Here is a 21,724-nt window from a genome sequence, read left to right as displayed (position 1 = left end):
AGGACTAAACTCGTTAAGAACTGTGAAAAATTCAGACAGAAATTCTGAATGAAAGGACCTGGGGCCCTGTACACTATTACAAAGAGAACCGGCTGGATTATTTTCCAGGTCGGTTGCGAAAGACTGAAAACCAGGCTTTCAAATGAGTTATAATCCACCTTAGGTTTAAAGTTTATTAAAAGGCAGGAGTCATAAATAGCTGCCACCCCCCTCGGCCCCTAGGCCATTCAACAACCACTTTTCAGTAAGACAGAATACACCAACATGGTGATCTGATATTAGTTCATTTACCAAAACAGCTTTAGATGACAGAGATCTGATATTCAAAAGACCCCCTTTAATTCTCCTATTTTGTTGCACTATTGCATTATTAGGTTTAACTTTAATTAGGTTATTTACTATAACTCCTCAGTTGTTTACCTTTAACTTAGATAACTGTGTCCGTGGGGCAGACAAGGTCTCTATAGGGTTAATTATGCTGAATGACTGCTCAGATTGAAGCGCAGAGAAGTGTGTAAGACTCTATACATGTCGCTATACATGTCGTCACTGGTCAAGTTTGGGAGGGGGCCAGAGAAAACTACGGTGTCCGACATTGTTTTAGCGTATGTACACACCGATTCCACATTAACTTTTGTGACCTCCGAGCAACGTAATCGGGAGTCATTACCGACGACATGTATTACAATCTTACTGTATTTACGTTTATCCTTAGCCAGCAGTTTAAGATAAGACTCAATGTCGCCCGCTCTGGCCCCCGGTATACATGTAACTATGGTCCCTGGTTTCGCTAACTTCACGTTCCTCAGAATGGAGCAACCTATCACCAGAGTTGGCTTCTCAGCGGGTGTGTCGCTGAGTGGGGAGAAGCGGTTTGAAACGTGAAGTGGTTGGTGGTTAACCGTGTGCTTCGACTTGGACTTATGCTTACTCCGGACAGTCACCCAGCCTCCCGGCTGCTCGGGGGTTGCCGGGGGACGGCTAGCAGGAGCGAACGCTACGTCTAGGTGGCCCGCACCGGCTACGGGGGTGGGCTGGGTAACTACAGCGGCTAACAACTGAGCTTCCAAGGTGCGGAGCTGTGCTTCTAGCTCACTAAGCCTCGCCTCCAATTTATCAAATATACTACACTTCTTACATGTACCATTATCCGTAAGGAAGGCATAGGAATAGCTAAACATGTGACACACCGAGCAAGAAAGAGCAGGAGAGGTAGGGAGGGAAGACATCACCAGGTTAGCTGCTAAGCTAATGCTAACGCTAATAGAAGTAACGTTGACGCTAAACAACGTCTAAGCAACTATTCGATGGAGCAAAAATTTGCTAGACGGTGAGGTGTTTAACAACGCCTCACATAGATAAGAATTCACTGTTTGTGATGAAAATGATCACGCTACAGTCAACTCAGTATAGCTAGAGCTGTGAAAAGTTCGATGACATCAAACACGCTGGCAACAGGAAGTGACGCAAGACGCTTACCGTCAGCTGATCGCTCCCTCCCCTGGCACCGTTCCCTGAACCACTGCCTTCTCCGGCCCCTCGGCAGCCGAGCCAAACCATGCCCGCCACCACACCTCTTAAAACCCGCCCATTTTTAGGCCTCTGCTCAGAATTTGCATACCCATTTTTAAAAGAGGACACAGTATCTCTCAAACCATTAGGTCTTTTTAATAATTTGTGTGATGTAATAGAACTGTAATTACCCTAGACCAGTGGTGTAGTCTATATTTTTGTTGTATGCTGTGATTTCACCCCCCCAGCCTCATACTCGCCTGTCCCAGAGAAACACCCATACACCAGGAGCGCCCACACTTTTCAACTAAGCAAGTCATGGCGATCTAACTCGTCCCCCCCGAGAACCAGCCGGCTGACAGGAGATTTTGGTAATCTCGGTAGACTGCTCATGAGTGACATCATTTTTTTATCGATGGCACGCAATCGACTAGTACTGCCTTCAGGCGCGGTGAATTTATGAATGAAAGTTAGAACGTTTTGTCCCAACGATGTTGTTACGTATTATCGCACTTTTGTTAGTGGGTATATACGAAATTCCTTGACTTTTCCTAGTGGATATACGCGTATACCTACGTATCACGTAGACTACATCACTACGCTAACTTTGCAACCCATGAGCCCATTCAAGTGACTGAAATCTCATTTAAGCGTTAGCCAATCGATTTGATTGATGATTGACAGAACTGTTGGCCAATAACATTGCAGATTCTTGACGTCAAGGAATCGCTCATGTGTACATAATCTGTGTGTTGTCAGTTTTCATCTGAGATATTGTGAGTCTTTAAAGCCTGACGTGTAGAAAGGCGAGTGGAATGACTTCTGGTAATTAATTTAGTTGTTTGGTTTAGTTGTGTTTGGAGCATGTAAAATGGCTTACATCAACTGCTGCTTAATTGGATATGTGACTTCAACTATAACTTCGTTATTAGTGAATCCATTAAGGCAGTTATTTGCTATGTCTTCTCCCAGCCCCCTCGGTTGGCCCAGATTGCCATTTTGCTCCTTTATACTTGTAGTGTGACTGCTCCTCCGTTTGTTGTTGCTCAGGAATAATCATTACTTATGCAAGCATCTGATTAGTTTTCTCAACCATCAGACCTGTAATTTATCTTTTGCTGAAGCCTTATTGTCTGGACAAAGGATGAAACAGTCACACAGGGAACACTCTGTTATGGAGACGTGCCATCTGTTTTCCTCATTAGACATTCCAGGAGATGCAGTAAAGTCACAAATATCTTCAACAGAGACGGAAAATCTGAATTTGTGGGCGGCAGGTACAGAAGAATGTGTTTCTGGAGAGCATGAGATGCAACTATGCATGTTGGACAAACAGTAACTGTAACCTGGATAACTTATTTTTTCTGTGGACGAATTGAAGAATCTGCAGTTGATCTTTTAGTTGTGTTTTAGCATTGCTCATCCCAAGACTTGCGGATTTAGGGCAGACTATTTCAAGTCAGTCTGACTTTGTCTTTATTATTCCATATACCTTTTTATTACTTATCAAAACCTGGCATCTACATTACCCCCAATACAACACTGCCACTGACATTCAGGGTCATGCGACAGGAGCTGATTTTGTCTCAAGCCTCTTGCAGAAATGAGAACTACACAGCCAGAGGTGTCTTCATTTTTTTAACATATATTCTTCAGACCCAACTAATGCAGTCTCAAGTGACAATAATCAGATGTCAGCCAGCTTTAAAGGCATTACATGTCAGGCTACAATGGCAGACCCAAATGAATAGTGCAGGCAACGGTACAGGTCCAACAGGCAGGTAAACGTGGTCGTAGGTACAGGCAATAGATCAAGGTACACGGGAAGACAAACCAAGGGAACGCTGGAAAGTGAGTCGACATGGAGCTACAACAATTTAGCAGGGGACCAGTGAATACGGGTGAGTCTATGTATACTGGGTAGGGAAAGACAACTAGACACAGGTGAGTAACATCAGAGTGGGGACCGGCGATCAACAGTGAGGAACAAATAATGGCAGGAAGACAAGTGACGTGAATAGAGACGAACAGAAGATGCAAAATAAGACAGGAAGTTCATCTTCAACAGACAGAAAACACAATACGAGCGGAGGCAGATGTTACATTACACAAGTTAGTTCACATTCAAGGCACCAGTAATTTTATCTGTAGAGCTTGATGATAGAGACTTGTCATACGTATAGCTTAAACCACATATGTCAAACTCGGGGCCGCGCTGGATCGAAGTGGTCAGTATCTGGCCCGAAGCTGAAATGAATTTGACACCCCTGGCTTAAAAGGATCTGAAACAGAACAATTTAAGACTGAGAAAATGCTGAAACTGCTGAGCAGAAAGTTCACCAAACCCGCCCTAAATCATGCTCTCCTTAATGGTCTATTTTACTATAAACTACAACTATAAACAATCATTCATAAAATAAACATCATGCTATGTTGAAAAATGTGTACAACTAGCCAATAACAACAAACTTGTGTCTTGAACTTATAACAACTTCTATCGGAGTTGCCCTGCTAGTCAGTAGAGAGAATGCACGTTTTAATCTGCATGGACTTCACTCGGGCAGGTTCTTGTCTGGTTTGAGGAAGACACCGAAATCATTCTGTCGGAAAACCCTTTTCTTCTCACAACCCTATTGTTGCCTTCCAAATAAAGTATATAACTACGGTTCTATGAATCCTGGATGACCGCCAGAGGATGTGCTTCACACTGGATTATCTTCTGTCTCGCGCATGTGCAGGTCGAGTCTTTATACCAACAAAGTCACCTGTGACCCCGGATGAGCTCCCGTCACGTATAAAGGCTGGCGCATGCTTCTGCGACTTTACGCACTGTTGTGTCGACGCACTCGTTTCAATTCGTGGTTCTAAAAGGATTGCGTGTGTTGCAGAGCCATTCACCGCCAGAACAATAGGTGGAGTGACGTTTTTTGTTAGGGTTAGTCTTTGTGTGTGAAAGTTGTTTACTTTATTTATCGTATACTTTATTGCCCCGTGCATCGCCACTGTTGCTTTTCATCGGACACATTTGTCCTGTATTTTCCTCCACAACTTTGTGCACCTCTCGACCGGCAAACCAACGTTTGCGGAGATCTCCCTCCATGAATCAGAGGCCATCCGCGCGTCCTTATAGTCCGCCATCGACGGTTTGTAGAAGTGGTCATATTTACGCATTTCTTCCGACAAAAGCTCTTCATTCTGATCCGTTCTCTCGTAAATATTATTTGTTTTAATAGTGGCGGTATTGTGCTATGAAAACGGAAACGTGAGGCTCCGTAAAGAATGTAGTTAGCAGACCAATCGCAGCCTTGTGGCCTGCAGGAGAAAAATAGAAAAATGGGTCTACGCACGCAAGGAGGTGTAAAAAGGTACACAAGGGACACGCAAGGGAGTCTTGCGTCTGCGTGTCCTTGCGTCTCTCTGAAAACGCAGAAGCATAAACTAGTACCGGTGTCATCCTGAGATCAGTCCTATGGAATCTTCTCACGAGTTCACAAGATTCGGAGTGACTTAAGAACTCTGGCGGTCATCCAGAACTCATAGAACCGTAGTTACATACGTAACTTTCGTTCTATTTCATCCTTACTGACTGCCAGAGGCAATGCTTCACACTGGATTATCTTCTGTCTCGCGCATGGGCAGGTCGAGTCTTTATACCAACAAAGTCACCTGTGACCCCGGATGACCTCCCGTCACGTAGAAGTACCGGTGTCATCCTGAGATCAGTCCTATTTCATCTTCTCGCTACGCAGGTAGCTACTCTGGTAGCTAAGCTTAAACAAGCTAATTCTCTAATATTGAGATATATTTCAGCTTATCGCGTCTTGCCTTGCGCCCATCGGTCGGAGCTGCGGACCTCCCGCCCTCCAAAAGCTGCGACAAGCTGCCCCTCGAAGAAGGAATGGCATGCTTCGTCGTGGGTCTATCGAGGACCACCTGAAGCGCGAAGACTGCAATCGGTGAGACTGATTCAAATTGTTTCTAACGCCGTTTGTTTTACGGTTGGCAGCACGCTGCTGCGCTCAGCTGACCAAGGGGCGCGTTAACGAGCGTGTAGAGAAAGCTACGCTGTCGCACCACCCGTCCCAGTTAGCGCCGTCTGCTAACTTGTGAGATATTAACTTAACGTTAGAAAACCAATCGTGTACATTGTGTAGTATCTTGGATACTTCCGGTTCAGGTAACCGTCATGTTTTGATGAGCTCATCAAGGTGCACGGTTATGCGCAGAAGTAAAAAAATATTAATAAAGATGGACGCACACAGAGCCGACTAAAAAGAAACTTACTAGTACATGTTGTACTTGGACAATTAAATGTCAGTGCATGTACACGAATATTACACATTGTTATAAACATGACAGCTGTCCCAGTTAGCCCAGACTAACTGATACGGTACTAACCTTGGTTGACTCGGTCAACCGTAGCACGTTGTATATTTGTTTTATAAACATTGCGGCTATCACAGTTAGCATGGCTAACTTGGCTGATGTGTTGCAGGCTGACTAATTAGGTCAGCGGTAATGCTTTGTACATTTGTTTATAAACATTACGGCTGCCATGGTTAGCATTGTGTTCCCGCCCAGACTAACTCGGCTGATGTGATGCTAGTGGACGAATAGGTCAACAATAGCACTGTGTACAATTGTTTTTGTTGACGTTACAGCCTCGAAGTTATCAGGGTGGTCCCGCCCAGACTATCTGATGTAGTAGTAGTTGACTAGATCAACAGTAACATGTTGTACATTTGTTTTATAAACATTACGGTCGTCAGTTAGCAGGGTGTTCCCGCCCAGACTAACACTGCCGATGTGGTGCTAGTTGACTAACTAGGTCAACAGTAGCACTGTGTAAAATTGTTTCTATTGATGTTACAGCCGCACAGTTAGCAGGGTGGTCCCGCCCAGGCAAACTGATGAGGTACTGATTAACTCGGATAACAGCAGCATTCAGTACACTTGTTCTGTAAATATATGCAACTATCACAGTTTGCAGGGTGCTCTCTCGCCCAGACTAACTGATGTGAGGAGAGCTAGTCCCCTCTCACTGTACAGATAGGATATTTTCTGCCTGCTTCCACAGAAGCAGAAGTGATCTCACTCAAGCCAACTGGTGGGACATTAATATTTGAGTCATTCTACGAAACGGGTGCCATTTCCACGTTGCAATTTTTCCAATTTTCATTAAGAACTAACTTTTTTTTTTTTTACTTACAACTTTAAGGATATGTTAATCTTCCAAAAAAACATTTTCCCACCTCAGGCACAAAATCCTTAGTAATATTATCCTTTTTATTAAGGCAAGGGAGTCTTTCTTGTACCGCCCCGTCACGAACAATATGTGTGCCAGTAGAGTTGTAAAACAAGAAATTTATTTTTTAAATATAATGTTTTCCTAATAGTAAAATGTCCCTTTTATGTAAACCATCAATCTCAAATCAAAGTCTGAAATTTAATACATTTTTGTATTCTTAGTTTTTTATCTTGAAATACAAATTCGACATTTCAATGGCCTCATTGTTTGTACTGAAAAACAAATACACTTAAAAAAATTGAAATAAAGTTTCATTAATTTTATTAGTTCACACAACACGAACATTATTAAACATTAATTTGTGTAAAATTTAATTTATTTTACATACATTTTTAACAACATTATCCCGTGACGGGGTGGTAACTGATGTGACGGAGTGGTTCACTGTGACAGGGTGGTATGGACAAACTGTTTCTGTTTTGCTTGTTTTAAACTTTATACGACTGGGGGAGGGCAATTATTAAAATAGGAGATTTAATGGAAAACATTGGTCATGCTCTGAAAAACAAAAAACAGAGCATCATATCAGTGACAGGGAGAGTCGCATCCACACAACCCTCTGTATTTCCATGTGGCGGGATGTCACAGGCTGTGGTGCTTGAATGATTTCGAGCACATCATCGAAGAGATACCACAGAAAGTCATCTCTTGGAGGCCAGAAGAACCTGTTGGCACCAACAAGGTGCATACACGCTTACAAGGGCATGTGTTTCATCTGTTTCCATGATGATCCCAGGATAAAGGTCACTGTCATATTTAAGAACGCACCACTTCCCAATAAGATCTCCACTTTCCCAAGCAATTGCTTCTGTTGGCACCTTCTGGGCTGTTTTGTTAAAAGTGAAATGCTGTGTGTTGAAGCACTGACATCTCAGCTGCTTTTGCGTGGAGCACATGCAACTAACTTCCCGGTAAAGGATTTCTCCTGGAGTGAATGTGACCACTTGGTGGGTTTTCATTGTGGATGGCACTGGTAGAATCTGGCCTGGCATCTTTTCCATTGCCTGCTCCACTGCTTCAGATGCTACATAAAACAACTTAACAGTTGTAGATGTTTCAGAGAGGGCCTTATTTAGCTCATGGGCATCGGGTACAACACCGCCAGGGGCCCCCTTGCCATGGCTTGCCTCAAAAAAGTTCCATGTTCCACCTTTCAGGCCTCTTCTTCGCATCTCATCAAACGTTGTGGACCCAAATGGCACCCGTTTCGTAGAATGACTCATCTACATGAACTATTCTAGTGAAGGCAGTGTCTTTTGGCCTGCTTTGTGCAGGGCCAGAGTGCCCTCGCTCAAGCTAACTCAGAAGCCTGCATTGACCAGTGGCCACGTTTAACTCTCCAGGCTATGGGACCTGTATAGCTCCTCTTCAGCCTGAAGGCTGATGACACAACAGGATGGTGAGCCTCATCAGCATCTCCCTTTTCCACCTCATGCTTGCCCTCTCAGCTTTGCTGCAGCAGGCTACCTCTTGCCGCTTTCACCGGTGACCAGGATATGACCTTCAACTCTCATATAAAGAAGACTTCAAGGACTGTCTTTTTTCATCTACGTAACTGTGGTGGCGGGCGTGGTTTGGCTCGGCTGCAGAGGGGACGGAGAAGGGAGTGGCTCAGGGAACGGTGCCAGGTGGAGGCAATTGGCCTCAGCTGAGCTGATTGCACACTAACTGTTTGTATTGTGGTTTTAAAATGCAGTAGCGGAGAGCGGGAGTGGAGTTCGACGGCGAGAGAGCAAGACGCCGGGAGAGCTCGCAGATTCTGCATAAAGAAAACCAATAAAAACATATTGAATCTGTAACCGCTGTGTCGTGCCGACTCTGTACGCCCCCCCAAGAATTCTTTGTTATCAGGCTGCTCTTGTAAATCTCTTAAGCCTCTCCAGTTGATTCAGAATGCTGCAGCATGTGTATTAAAAAGAACTAAGAAAAGGGATCATATTACTCCTGTTTTAACTTCTCTGCACTCGCTCCCTGTTAAATCAATAGATTTTAAGGTACTTCTCCTCACCTACAAGGCACTTGCTGGTGAGGCACCATCGTAGCTTAAAGAGCTTGTAACACCATATTGCCCTACAAGGTAGGGTAGCCCTACACCTCTGCTGTGTTGACGCCAATATCAGGGGGGGCAACTGGTTATGCTTACTTGGGCAGCCTTTGCCTGCTCACACGTGGCCAGAGAATCCTCTTCAGGCCTTTGCCTCTGATCTGTTCTTTACGACGAGAGGAACCTCTTGTTGCAACTGAAGGACTGCGTTTGGCATCCCAATCCCTGACGCCTTCAACTATGGATCTGGCCACAAGAAGAACCGACCGGGCGCTAGGTGGTTGCAAAATCATCAAACCGACTTCTGAATCCCAGGGCGCGATGTACCCGCCCGAGAGGCAAAAAAACAAACGGATGGAAACTGTTTTCTGACCGGTGTGCCGTTCTCAACAGGACCCCGCACTGCATGAAAAGTGAGATTTTCGTCCCCGTAAACGCCCGGAAATCTCCCTAATTTCCGACAATTTGCAACCCGCGCACGTCGCGTTTGTCTTTGCCACAAATTGTCGGAAACGAACCATGACGTAGGTGGAGAGCTGGCGGAGGTGCGAATGGCCCGAATTAGCATATAAATGCAGCAAAACCGCGGGTGGCCGAGCGGGCTTGAATATCCTTACTCCTTATTGGATGAAACCACAACTTACTAACAAATAAAATCACTCGTGATTGGCAGCAAAACCACACTGGGCTGACCAGGCTTGAGTTTCCTCGTTCATGATTGGATGAAACCACAACTTTCAATCACTCGTGATTGGTTGGCAGATCTGTCGCTATTGGTCACCCGCCTCATTTTATTTATATATTCATATTATGCTGTATATTCATTTCATGGTTATCCTATGTAGGCTACTACACTATTATTAGGATACCAACCAGGACATCAATGAATTTATAGAGAAAATGAACATTTGACACATGTTTATGCAAAGAAAGAGCTTTATTAACAACACACAAACAACAACTACATACAAAGTGAGGATCTGCCCACACTTGGGTAACGGCGGTTTAAAAACTACAGCTCAGTAAACTGTCCGTTTGCCTCCTCTGGGTTGTTGACCGTCACTGGCGCCGTGTTTTCCGAGGCAGGTCTGTTGTGCAGGCGGCGCGTGTGCGTGTGGCGACCGTACAATCCACCCCGAGACCCCGCCAACAACGCCGTCCCCTCCGTCCGACGTGAGCTCCACGGTGGCGGAGTTCCAGAGTTCCTCGTCATCAGCCAGCACACTTTGTCTCGAGCAAATAAACTCTGACCCGCTTTCTTCTCGCTCGACTCCGCGCTGAATCCTTCGCAGCTTCAGCTCTCAATGAGTGTTCCGGCTGAACCTGAAGCTCCTGCGTCCCGTCTCAAAATACGTCTCACAGGCGGCTGGAAAACAATTAAATGAGTGTGGTATGAATACAAAAAGAAAATCAAACGCAAGTCACAGTAACATTTAACAAGGAAGGAGAAACAGTAAACGGTGTCACTTACACACAATGACGTCGTCTAAATCTGGACTTTTCCCGGAGCAAATACGAGGTCACCGCCTCATTATGAGGCGAGATTAGTCTGTGAAAACAAAATGTACAGTTATGATCGGTATCTATACGTATATATTTCCTTGTAGCTGTCACAGGGTCACTTGCCCTTCCTCATGTCACCAGTCGAATCGTCTCCCTGTTTCCCATTACCCTCATGTGTCTTATAGTCTGCGTCTTCCTTTGTCTTGTGCCTGAGTGTACCACCGTGCGTTCACCCAAGCCTCGCCACAGGATTTGTTTATACCATTGCCTTGTCTCGGAATGATTACCCCTTTTTGTTTTTCCTCTGAGTAAGAGTGACCTTTCGTTTGAGCTTCTTAGATTTAGTTTTAGCGCGCTTTCGAAGCCGTTCGTTTTCCTCGTTTAAGAGAGATTTTAGTTTGTTAACTTTCGTCGGAAACACTGATAGCTCATAGCCGTTTGTTTGTTTTTTCACGACGCGAATAAAGACGCCAAACCCTCTGCATCTGAGTCCTCATTTTAATCTGGTCCTGACAGAACACTCAGGCCAGTATGGACTCAGCAGAGGCAGAACAGATGGCGGCAGCCCTGGGTGCCCAAGATGCCCGTCTTTCCCGTCAGGAGGAATTCCAGACGTCACTGGCTTCCCACATAAGCCTACTCTCATCCCAAATTCAGGGTCTGCGTGACCTTTTCGTCCAGGACACCACAGCCCCCAGGGCCCCGACAGTAGAGGCTGCTCCTCCCCCGACAGCGGTTGTCCATGGGTCTGGAGGAAGGTTAGCCCCCCCTGAGAAATTTGCGGGGGAGCAGGGACTATACAAAACCTTTCTCATTGACTGTTCCATTCATTTTGAACTGACTCCTCATGCTTTCCCCACCGAAAGATCCAAGGTAGCATTCATTATGACCCACCTGACCGGCAGGGCCAAAGCATGGGCCTCGGCAGAGTGGGCTCGTGACTCCCCACTCTGCTTTTCCCTCACCGACTTTAAAGCAGCCTTACAGAGGGTTTTTGACCCAGTGTCGACCGACCGCGAAAAGGCTCAGGAGCTGAGCAGGTTGAGGCAAGGCGACAGCTCTGTCTGTGACTACGTCATACACTTCCGCACCTTGGCTGCAGAGAGCGGGTGGAACTCCACCGCCTTGTACGATGTGTCCCTGTTCAAGACCTCCTGGTGCCTTTGGATCTACCCCCAGATTTAGACTCTCTCATCGCGCTTGCCATCCGGACGGATAACCGGCTCCGCCAACTCAGACGGGAGCGGAGCAACAGCTCTGCTACGGCTGAGGGGTACCCACGCACCCGTGCACCAGGCGGGCCAGACCCCCAACGCGCTCCGCCCGACCAACCGGGGCCTTTCACCACGGAAGGGGGGGAACCTATGCAGCTGGGGAGGGCCCGGCTGACCACGGGAGAGCGACTGCGACGACAGCAAGAAGGGCGGTGCTTTTATTGCGGGGATTTGGGCCATCTTGTTGCGGGCTGTCCAGCCAGGAGACCCACAGTGGTGAGACAACTCGCTGCTCCAGGCTCTGCTTCCCGAACCCTCACAGCAGTCAAGGTAATGCACCACACCACCACAGAACTTGAGGCGCTATTGGACTCGGGGGCTGACGCGAGCTTGTTGGACTGGGGACTAGCGGAGAGACTCGGGATAAAGTCCGAACTCTTGGTAAAGCCTATCCAAGCCAAGGCCCTCAACGGAGCAGAACTGTTCACCATCACCCACACCTCCGAACCTCTCGAAATGCACATAAAGAACCATAAAGAGATCATTCGTTTTTATTTATTTCAATCCCCTTCTCAGGCACTGGTCTTGGGACAGCCATGGCTGTTTCGCCACAACCCCCATGTGAACTGGAGAACGGGAGAAATTATAGGGTGGGGGGAGGACTGTGTTGGGAACTGCCTCGACGTTTTTAGTCCGGCAGAGGATATTCCAGTGCTTAACCTTGCTTCCGTAAAATCTACCACAGACTCAGAGTACCCGGACCTGAACACCGTGCCCTCCTGCTATCGCCACCTTCGGGAGGTTTTTGACAAGACTAAAGCCATGTCTCTTCCCCCACATCGGACATATGACTGCGCTATAGATCTGCTTCCGGGCTCTGTCGTTCCCAAGGGCCGCCTGTACTCTGTTTCGGGGCCGGATAAGGAGGCCATGCGGGAGTACATCCAGACTTCACTCAAAGCGGGGTTGATCCGTCCCTCGTCATCCCCAGCAGGCGCCGGCTTCTTCTTTGTGGCAAAGAAGGACGGGTCCCTGAGGCCCTGTATAGACTACAGCCCTCTAAACGACATCACAATAAAGAACCGTTACCCTCTACCCCTCATGTCCTCTGTGTTCGATCAGCTCCAGCAGGCTAAAGTCTTTACTAAGCTAGACCTTCGCAGTGCCTACCATCTAATCAGAATAAGAGAGGGTGACGAGTGGAAGACAGGGTTTAATACCCCAAGGGGACATTACGAATACCTGGTCATGCCGTTTGGGCTAACAAACGCGCCCGCAGTGTTCCAAGCCATGATTAATGATGTCCAAAGGGACTTTATAGACCATTTCGTGTATGTGTACCTGGATGATATCCTCATTTACTCACCTGACCTTGACACCCATAGAGAGCACGTAACCAGAGTACTTCAAAGACTGTTGGAGAACAGACTCTACGTCAAAGCAGAAAAAAGTGTATTTCATGCCGACACCATCTCCTTCCTGGGCTTCATTGTAGCCCCTGGAAGGGTGCAGATGGATCCGGCAAAAATTAGCGCTGTGGCAGAATGGCCCACACCTGATAGCCGTAAAAGGGTTCAGCAATTCCTCGGCTTTGCTAACCATTACAGACGGTTCATCAAAGGCTTTAGCGCAATAGCTGCCCCTCTCCATGCTCTTACCTCCTCAAAGGTGCAGTTCCAATGGTCTCCACAGGCGGAGACAGCCTTCCAGAACCTCAAGCGTCTTTTCACCTCGGCCCCCATTCTCACCATGCCAGACCCCCGGCGACAGTTTGTGGTTGAGGTAGACTCCTCCAACGAAGGGATCGGGGCAGTCCTCTCACAGCGGTCGGAGCAGGATGGTAAAATGCATCCCTGCGCCTTCCTGTCACAGCGGCTGTCCAAAGCAGAACGCAATTATGATGTTGGTAACCGGGAACTGCTGGCGGTCAAGGTGGCCCTGGAGGAGTGGCGACACTGGCTTGAGGGGGCTAACCACCCATTCATTGTCTGGACTGATCACAAGAACCTTGAATACATTAAAAAAGCCAAAAGACTGAATTCTCGCCAGGCCAGGTGGGCGCTTTTCTTTAACCGGTTTTCCTTTTCCCTTTCCTACAGGCCGGGGTCCCGCAACGTCAAGCCCGACGCCTTGTCTCGACTCTTCGACCCCGAGCCTGTTGCCAAAGAACCAGAAACCATCCTTCCACTAACCTGTGTGGTTGGAGCAGTGACTTGGCAGATAGAAAATGAGGTAAAGCAGGCTAATGGTGAGACCCCACCACCTAGTGGGTGCCCCGCAACTCGGTTGTTCGTTCCGGTTGAGTTACGCCCACAGGTGATCCACTGGGCCCACACCTCACTGCTTTCTTGCCATCCGGGAGTTCGGAGGACGATGTTCGTCATCTCCCGGAGATTCTGGTGGCCAGCCATGGAGCCGGAGGTTCGGGAGTACATTGAGGCATGTTCGGTCTGCGCCCGAAACAAGACTTCTTCTACGTCACGCATCGGACTCTTACAGCCACTACCCATCCCCTCCAGACCGTGGTCAGACATCTCTATGGACTTTGTCACGGGGCTCCCGGTTTCACAAGGTAACACCACTGTCCTCACAGTTGTGGATAGATTTTCTAAGATGGCTAGATTCATTGCTCTGCCAAAACTACCCTCCGCCAAGAAAACGGCGGAGGTAATGATGAACAATGTTTTTAAGATCCACGGCTTCCCCAAGGACATAGTTTCGGACCGGGGGCCCCAATTTGTTTCCCGGTTCTGGAGGGCCTTTTGTCGGCTCATCGGAGCGAAGGCCAGCCTGACCTCAGGATATCACCCAGAGGCCAACGGCCAGACCGAACGCCTCAACCAGCAACTGGAAACCAGCCTCCGGTGTCTGGTGGCCCAGGATCCCTCAACATGGAGCAAGAACCTGGTCTGGGCCGAGTATGCCCACAATTCATTGCCTACCTCAGCCACTAGTTTCCCACCATTTCAATGTGTGTTTGGTTACCTTCCCCCCGTGTTTGCAGACAATGAACCAGAGGTGTCTGTGCCCTCCGCCCTTGCAATGATTCGTCGCTGCCGTCGCATCTGGGCAGCCGCCCGGCAGGTGCTGATTCGCCAAAGGGACAGAGTAAAGAAGGCTGCAGACCGCAAGAGACGACCCGCCCCTGCCTACCAGCAAGGTCAGAAAGTGTGGTTGTCAGCTAAGAACCTCAACCTCAAGGTGCCTTCAAGGAAGCTGGCTCCACGGTTCGTGGGCCCGTTCCCCATCACTAAGACCATCGTCCCTGTGGCGGTCCGTCTTCGCCTGCCTCGATCCCTTCGTGCTCACCCCACCTTCCACGTCAGCCAGGTCAAGCCTGCGAAAGAGAGCCCGATCGTCCCTGCTGCTGCACCCCCGCCACAACCAGAAGTTATAGACGGCGGTCCGGTGTATAAGGTCAAGCAGTTGTTGGCGGTACGCACTCGGGGCCGGGGTAGACAGTACCTAGTAGACTGGGAAGGATATGGACCGGAGGCGAGACAGTGGATCCCATCGCGTTTCATTGTAGACCCTAACCTCATAAAGGATTTTCATAGGGACCACCCTGAACAGCCTGGGCCGTCAGGAGTCGGCCCTAGAAGGGGGGGTACTGTCACAGGGTCACTTGCCCTTCCTCATGTCACCAGTCGAATCGTCTCCCCTGATTCCTGATTGTGTCCACCTGTTTCCCATTACCCTCATGTGTCTTATAGTCTGCGTCTTCCTTTGTCTTGTGCCTGAGTGTACCACCGTGCGTTCACCCAAGCCTCGCCACAGCCACAGGATTTGTTTATACCATTGCCTTGTCTCAGAATGATTACCCCTTTTTGTTTTTCCTCTGAGTAAGAGTGACCTTTCGTTTGAGCTTCTTAGATTTAGTTTTAGCGCGCTTTCGAAGCCGTTCGTTTTCCTCGTTTAAGAGAGATTTTAGTTTGTTAACTTTCGTCGGAAACACTGATAGCTCATAGCCGTTTGTTTGTTTTTTCACGACGCGAATAAAGACGCCAAACCCTCTGGTCCTGAGTCCTCATTTTAATCTGGTCCTGACAGTAGCGCAGAATGAAAGCATCTTTAAATCTGACCCTTGCTCCGGTTCGTAGCGCCTGTAGTTCGTCTCGGAGTTGTGAAGACGGCGCACCGCTTCCTGTAAACGACACGGCAAAGAAAACACACTTTAATAAAGCTGTCTCTGCTCACTTGTAAGGCTACTAGGCTACTCTTAGCTTAGCTTGAGGCTACGCTACTTTTAGCTTAGCCTGCAGTCATCGAACGTATTCTTACCGCTATCTTGGGATCGTGCGCCCGTCTCCTCTTCTTTGAGTCGGTTCCTCTCCTCCGTGGACACAAACCCGCAGAGTCCCGAACGCTCCAGTGGAGCGAACCGCTCGTTGATATCGGCAGTTTGTTGTTGGAGTTGACGAGACGATCCACTGAGAGCATTCAGCAGCTTCTTCTGTCTGTCTGCGGACTGGCCGAAAGTTGGTGACCGCGGAGAGGAGTTGAAGGCGAGTTGAACGCGAGACGTCGTCCCGCCATTATTCACGAACCAGCAAAAACCAAAGGAACTGGAGATACAGCTCTTCTGAATATAGTAACACACGTGTCTGTTTGTATGCTCGTCTTGCAAGTACTGCTGTATCAGTCATGCCTATGACCTCACACGTGATTGGACGAGGAGTCTAAGGGTCCTCCAATCACATACGAGGTTATTGTCATACGGAAGGATCAGTATTTTAGGAAGACAAATGGTTGGGACTTTGAAACAGCTGATATGCTTTATGTAAAGCAGTGTTTTGGTGTCAGCAGAACGACTTTCCCTAGAAATCTGTACAGTGGTGCCTCTTTCTCCATTCCACCAGACAATGAGTCTGACAGACATGCAATGTTGACAATGTATCATCAGATGTACCCTTGTGTCACTGAGGTTGAATGTTTTGCCATGACATGTAAACGGGTAACATATATGAATGTAACTTACTCAATCGATAGATGCAGAGCATAAAGGTCAGCATGTGTTCATGCTAAGTGGTGTGAAAACACTAACAGTTTTGAGGAACCCGTCCTTGACCCTCTAGCAGAACTACGACCAGCCATTATAAAGCAGTTTATAGTTGTTAATGTTGTGTCAAAGGGTACGGCATTTAAACATGTTCTTGCACAAGTTTCCTGGCTTCATCTCCACCCGGACAGACATTTTTATGGAAAGCCAATAGAAGTTTGGGGCTTGCAGGGAACAGATACGTCATACCCAGCATCATTTCTGCCAGTTGAGCGCATTGCTAGAAGATGTGTGGTTAATACATCCTCTGTGCATTTAAGTAAGACCAAAGAAAAGGTCACTGTAGTCCTGCCACTATGCACTGTAGTTGAGCTCTAGGAGACTGTGATCTCTGCAGACCCCTCATGCTGATTCAAATGTTGTTTGCATGGAATGCTCATTTTACCTTAATCACATAAGAAGTTATTTTGTGTATCTTTTTTACATAACATTTGCCATTGCTAATGGCGTACACAGTAATCTAGCATATTTGAATTAAATAAATCAATTCAAGCCAAAATGTAAGAGTGTATAATTAGGCTACTGAGCCTGATCTATTTGTACCAGAGATTTTCTAATCTTTTAAAAAAATGTCACCTGGGCTAAAACTCCCTCTGCGACCCTGATTTGCATTTGTATAGCTCACAGCCTTTTCATTTACATGTCAAAGCCTCCCCTAGAATTAGGAGGAGGGGGGTCATGGGGGGACAACTGCCAAGGGAGGCCCACATCAATTTCTGACAATTTACGGCAGTTTTCGGCGTTGCCCGCAAATTGCCGCAAACCTGAAATTCCACGATAATTTACAGTGCCGCATACTGCCGAAAATCCCACTTTTCATGCAGTGGCTGGTGAGCAAATCATATCTGAGGGTACCTCAGATGGCTCTGCCATTACTCGGTAGGGCTGTCAAAATTGGTCAAAAATGACGTTCGAATATTCGTTTAAAAAAAACACATTCAAATATCTGGTTGCGCATTAGTCACGTCAATAACAGGACAAATGAATACAACCTTGTATAGGTAATTTATTTAAGTTTAAACTGATTTAACAACATATTACCTACACAAAAACCAGCGAGAAGATACCGTAGGACTGATCTCAGGATGACACCGGTACTTATATGTGACAGGAGGTCATCCGGAGTCACAGGTGACTTTGTTGGTATAAAGACTCGACCTGCGCATGCGCGAGACAGAAGATGATGGCGGTCATCCAGGATTCATAGAACCGTAGTTATATACTTTTTGTTGTATTTAGAAGGCAACAATAGGGTTGTTGTAGAATGCTTTTCTGGACTTTTTGTCTTGACAATCAAAAAACTGTGAGCCAACACTAAAATTTAATAAGTTGACTTAAAAAAAGGAAACCGATTGCCTCAAAATTTCTAAGTAAAGTCGCTCATTAAGTTGTTAATACTGAAAATAAGTGAGTTTAGACAACTCATGTAACTGCAGTAAACATTAGTATAGTAACTTAATATAGTAACTTAAAATGATTGATTATGTGGACAATAAATAGTCCGTTCAGACAACTTAAAGATCTGAGTTATCTTAAGTAAGCAGTACTAATAAGAAAAAGTTAACTTTACTAATCCAACTATTTCCTTTAATAAGAAATAATCAGGAAACCGATTGCCTTAAAACGTTCAAGTACGCTGAACTAGAAAGCTTCGGAAACAAAAACAGAACAGTTATAATGGAAGACAAAGTTTATTTCTAAGGAAGTTCCTCACACATTTTCTTAATCTAAAACATGATTAAAAATGAAAAAATGTAAAATGACATGTTTTGAAATGTGGACATTTTGCTCAAACTTTTAAAATATCTTGACATCACAAAATAAACTAATTGCCTCTCCTTTTGGTAATGGCATTTGAAAGAAGCCCAGTGAAAAAAGGCTGTCCTATCCAATTTCACTGTAAGACTATAGGCAATTAATCAAATATGAATCAATGTTCTGTTACTTGTTTGTTGGTTTCAAATTTTAGAATTAACTAAACTTTTGCAAAAAACATGCAATTACCCACAATATGAAAAAAACATGCCTTGCATAATGAAAAAGTAAGACTGGTTTGTAACAAACGGATAAACAAATGCAATAGTCAACTGGACAACATGAAAAAAACATTTTCCATAGTAAGGGTGAAGTTCTTAGGTCTAACGCAGCATGTCACAGACAATAAACATTAGGAAGACAATCCCTCACTGCATTAGTGGCTTTTTGAGTGATTGTAGTTTGGGTCCAAGTGTGAGAGAGGCACTCTTTGAACAAACCCAAAGATGTTCCTTGGTGTCTGAGGGTAGCAGGAACATGGGATGTGGCAGATTTTGATGGTAATTTATCACCAGTGTTCCTTAAAAAATGACTGCAGTAGTTGTGGATTCAAGGTGCAGTGAGCGAAGAGAGGCGGCATCGTCTTCGGCGATCACGGTCAGGATCCCCATTGAGGTGTGCAACATGTCCGGAGAGTCCTAAAAACAATAGCAGCATTAAAACCACAATTGCATGTCAAATTCCATTTCTATGGTGGAACACATAAGTTTATATGTTTATGCCTCACAGAAAAACAAGGCTCCACAAAATCCACCAATCGGAGCATTGAAGAGACACAGCGATTGATTTAGATATTATTAGATAATCAAGAGAAGATACTTATTCAGAGTGAGTAGAGAAAGACAGTAGATACTAAAAGGCCCCGATCTTGTATCAAAATAAAGTATAGCTGCACCAGGAGATCGTATACCAAAAGATTACCAGAGGAAACACATTAGATAATAATTTTGAGTAAAGTCTACTTACAAAGCATGTCTTGAAGAAGTCTGTGTTCTCATCTCCAAGGATGACAGGAAGGCCACGGAGGACTGCGGTTTGCATCCCAGTAACATCTGTACTCTAAAAATAATTTCAAACAGACATAATTACTAAGATTGACAGCTATGCATGTGGTGGCATTACTTTGGTCACCCCAAGATTATTATTACTCACTGCTGGAGTGACTTGTTGCAGATATTCCTGAAGTTGCTGGCAAACACTTCCATTTACAGTTGTTCTGCAAAGCTGCAAAAGAAACAACAAAAGCAATCAGTCAAACTTCAAATAACCCATGCAGATGCACGTTAACAGCTAACTAGCCTTCAGTTTAATGGAAGATTTTAACATTTGACTCATTTTATCGGCCCCCTGACGAATTGTCTGCAGGACGATGGGATAGCTTAAAAGTTCCTTCTTGCATTTGGTTAAATGTTGTCATTTCCAGTAAGAATTAAAATAGAACCGTTAACCATTATTACGTTAATAACCGCTACCGTCCTGTCGCACATTTAATAAGTTAATACATGTTTCGGTTAACTAACGTTAACATCAATTGTAATAGCGCTAAGTGAAACGTGACGTTGTATAAGTGCAGTGCAAGTTAACGTTACTAACGTACAGTTGTTATATTTAACGTTACATTTATTCTAGACGGTTCGACACTTACTGTCAAGCTAACGTTAGCTTTCAAAATCGAAGAGATAAAGTTAACCCCCCAAAACTAACACGTGAAGAATATGGCAAAGGGACGAGTAAGTTTGCTCGGTAGAACGGTGCCAGTAAACGGTAACATTTTATCGCGTAACGTTAGCTGAAACTTACCTTCTGCAACGAGCAGCGCTCGTTCCCGCTTGCAGCAGCCTCCTCAAAGGAAATCACTTCGGTGGTCAAGTGCGCATGCGTATTAGAGCAGAGTGCTGCCGAGTGCTGCAGAGTATCTCCGGGTTTTGGGGAAAGTTCTTCGACACTTTTCTTTTAAGTAAACGTTACTTGAAATCATAAGTTTCATAACTTTCCGGAGCAGAAAGTGTACTTTACTAAGTTTCCTTCAGTATGGTCAACAAATTATGCATATACTGGAAGGATCAAGTTACACCGTGTATGGTCAGTGTATTTCTCCTCAATGTCCTCTAATTAAAACAACATTCTCTAATAACACTCAACTTCTCACATTCTAAAAGCCATGTGTGTGAGGTCAAAGACAGATGAGGTCTGTTTTCAAGTTGACTGCGTCAGTCCCTGGGGAAATAAAAACAGCTAGTGCTTGTGTCAGAATAAGACCTAAAAGATTGTTGAGACAATGATTTCATGTAGATGTTTCCCTCACAAGGCCTGAGCATGAGAAACAGTTTAATTCCAAAATGACAAATGCCATGTCTTTACTGTCTGTTTCTTTCTTCCCCCCAAAGCTATGAAAGCTTTGAACCCTAACTTTCTATGAAATTGTTTTTGTTTATCTATTCACATATGGTTTCTCCGTTGAAACCGTTTTTTTGGGTCTTTTTTCAAACTAAATAGCAAATTATATTTACTGCGGCTCAAGATGTCCTACCCGCCCTACTGCCCTCTCGAGCAGACAGATATTGCCTCATCAGTGGGTGCGTTCATTTTGTTAGTTCATCTCATTTAGGTGGTTTCTTATTCTAATAATTTGATACCACAAGGGACTTTTAGCAGGATATGAGCAGAATGTTGCCACGCGGTGTTGCTAGGAACGCTGCTGTTTTGCCTACGCTTCTTTTCTAAGTACCGAAATTGTCAACTAGAAACGAGTACCGGTTTTTGATCTGATTTTTTTTTTTTTATTTGAGTCTGGCGCCGCTCTCACCAACACTGCGCTCCTGCCGTTGCATGTTGATGTCCCCAGCACTAGGGTTTTTAAAGAGACAATTATAGCTTGACCCATTTCATTGTGCCCTCTGACAGGGGATCTTCACCCCTGCTGGGTCTCTTCACCACTGATAAGCTGCAGCCCTACACCTTACAAACATATAATCTGTAAATTAAAATGCACATCCTGTCCATGCCTGGTGGAGGTCAATGAGATAGTCAAACAACTGTGGCAGTGGCAAAGCCCCAGGGATTGATGAGATCCGTCCGGAGATGCTGGATGACACGCATCTTCAACATGCAAGGAAGTTTGGGACAATGCCAAAAGAGTGGGAGACCGGGGTGGTGGTACCTCTCTTCAAAAAGGGGGACCAGAGAGTGTGTGCCAATTATAGGGGTATCACACTACTCAGCCTCCCTTGGAGTCTACTCCAAGGTGCTGGAAAGGAGGGTTCGGGCCA

The 21,724-nt window shown here is 45.8% G+C and overlaps 1 protein-coding gene across 1 annotated transcript; it reads right to left on the bottom strand.

Moving 5' to 3' along the window:
• Nucleotides 1-10,115: 10,115 nt before the first annotated feature.
• LOC144410345 (uncharacterized) lies at nt 10,116-16,136 on the bottom strand. Its single transcript, XM_078106540.1, has 4 exons — nt 15,863-16,136; nt 15,664-15,725; nt 10,336-10,413; nt 10,116-10,230 (listed from the first exon to the last, which is right to left on the bottom strand). Exons 1-4 carry the CDS (start codon nt 16,019-16,021, stop codon nt 10,221-10,223), a joined length of 309 nt encoding a protein of 102 aa, XP_077962666.1. The 5' UTR covers nt 16,022-16,136; the 3' UTR covers nt 10,116-10,220.
• Between the last annotated feature and the right edge of the window lie 5,588 nt (nt 16,137-21,724).

Source organism: Gasterosteus aculeatus, chromosome 7, assembly GCF_964276395.1.
Source record: "Gasterosteus aculeatus chromosome 7, fGasAcu3.hap1.1, whole genome shotgun sequence".
NCBI lineage: Eukaryota > Metazoa > Chordata > Actinopteri > Perciformes > Gasterosteidae > Gasterosteus > Gasterosteus aculeatus.
This window is presented reverse-complemented; position numbering and strand designations above follow the sequence as displayed.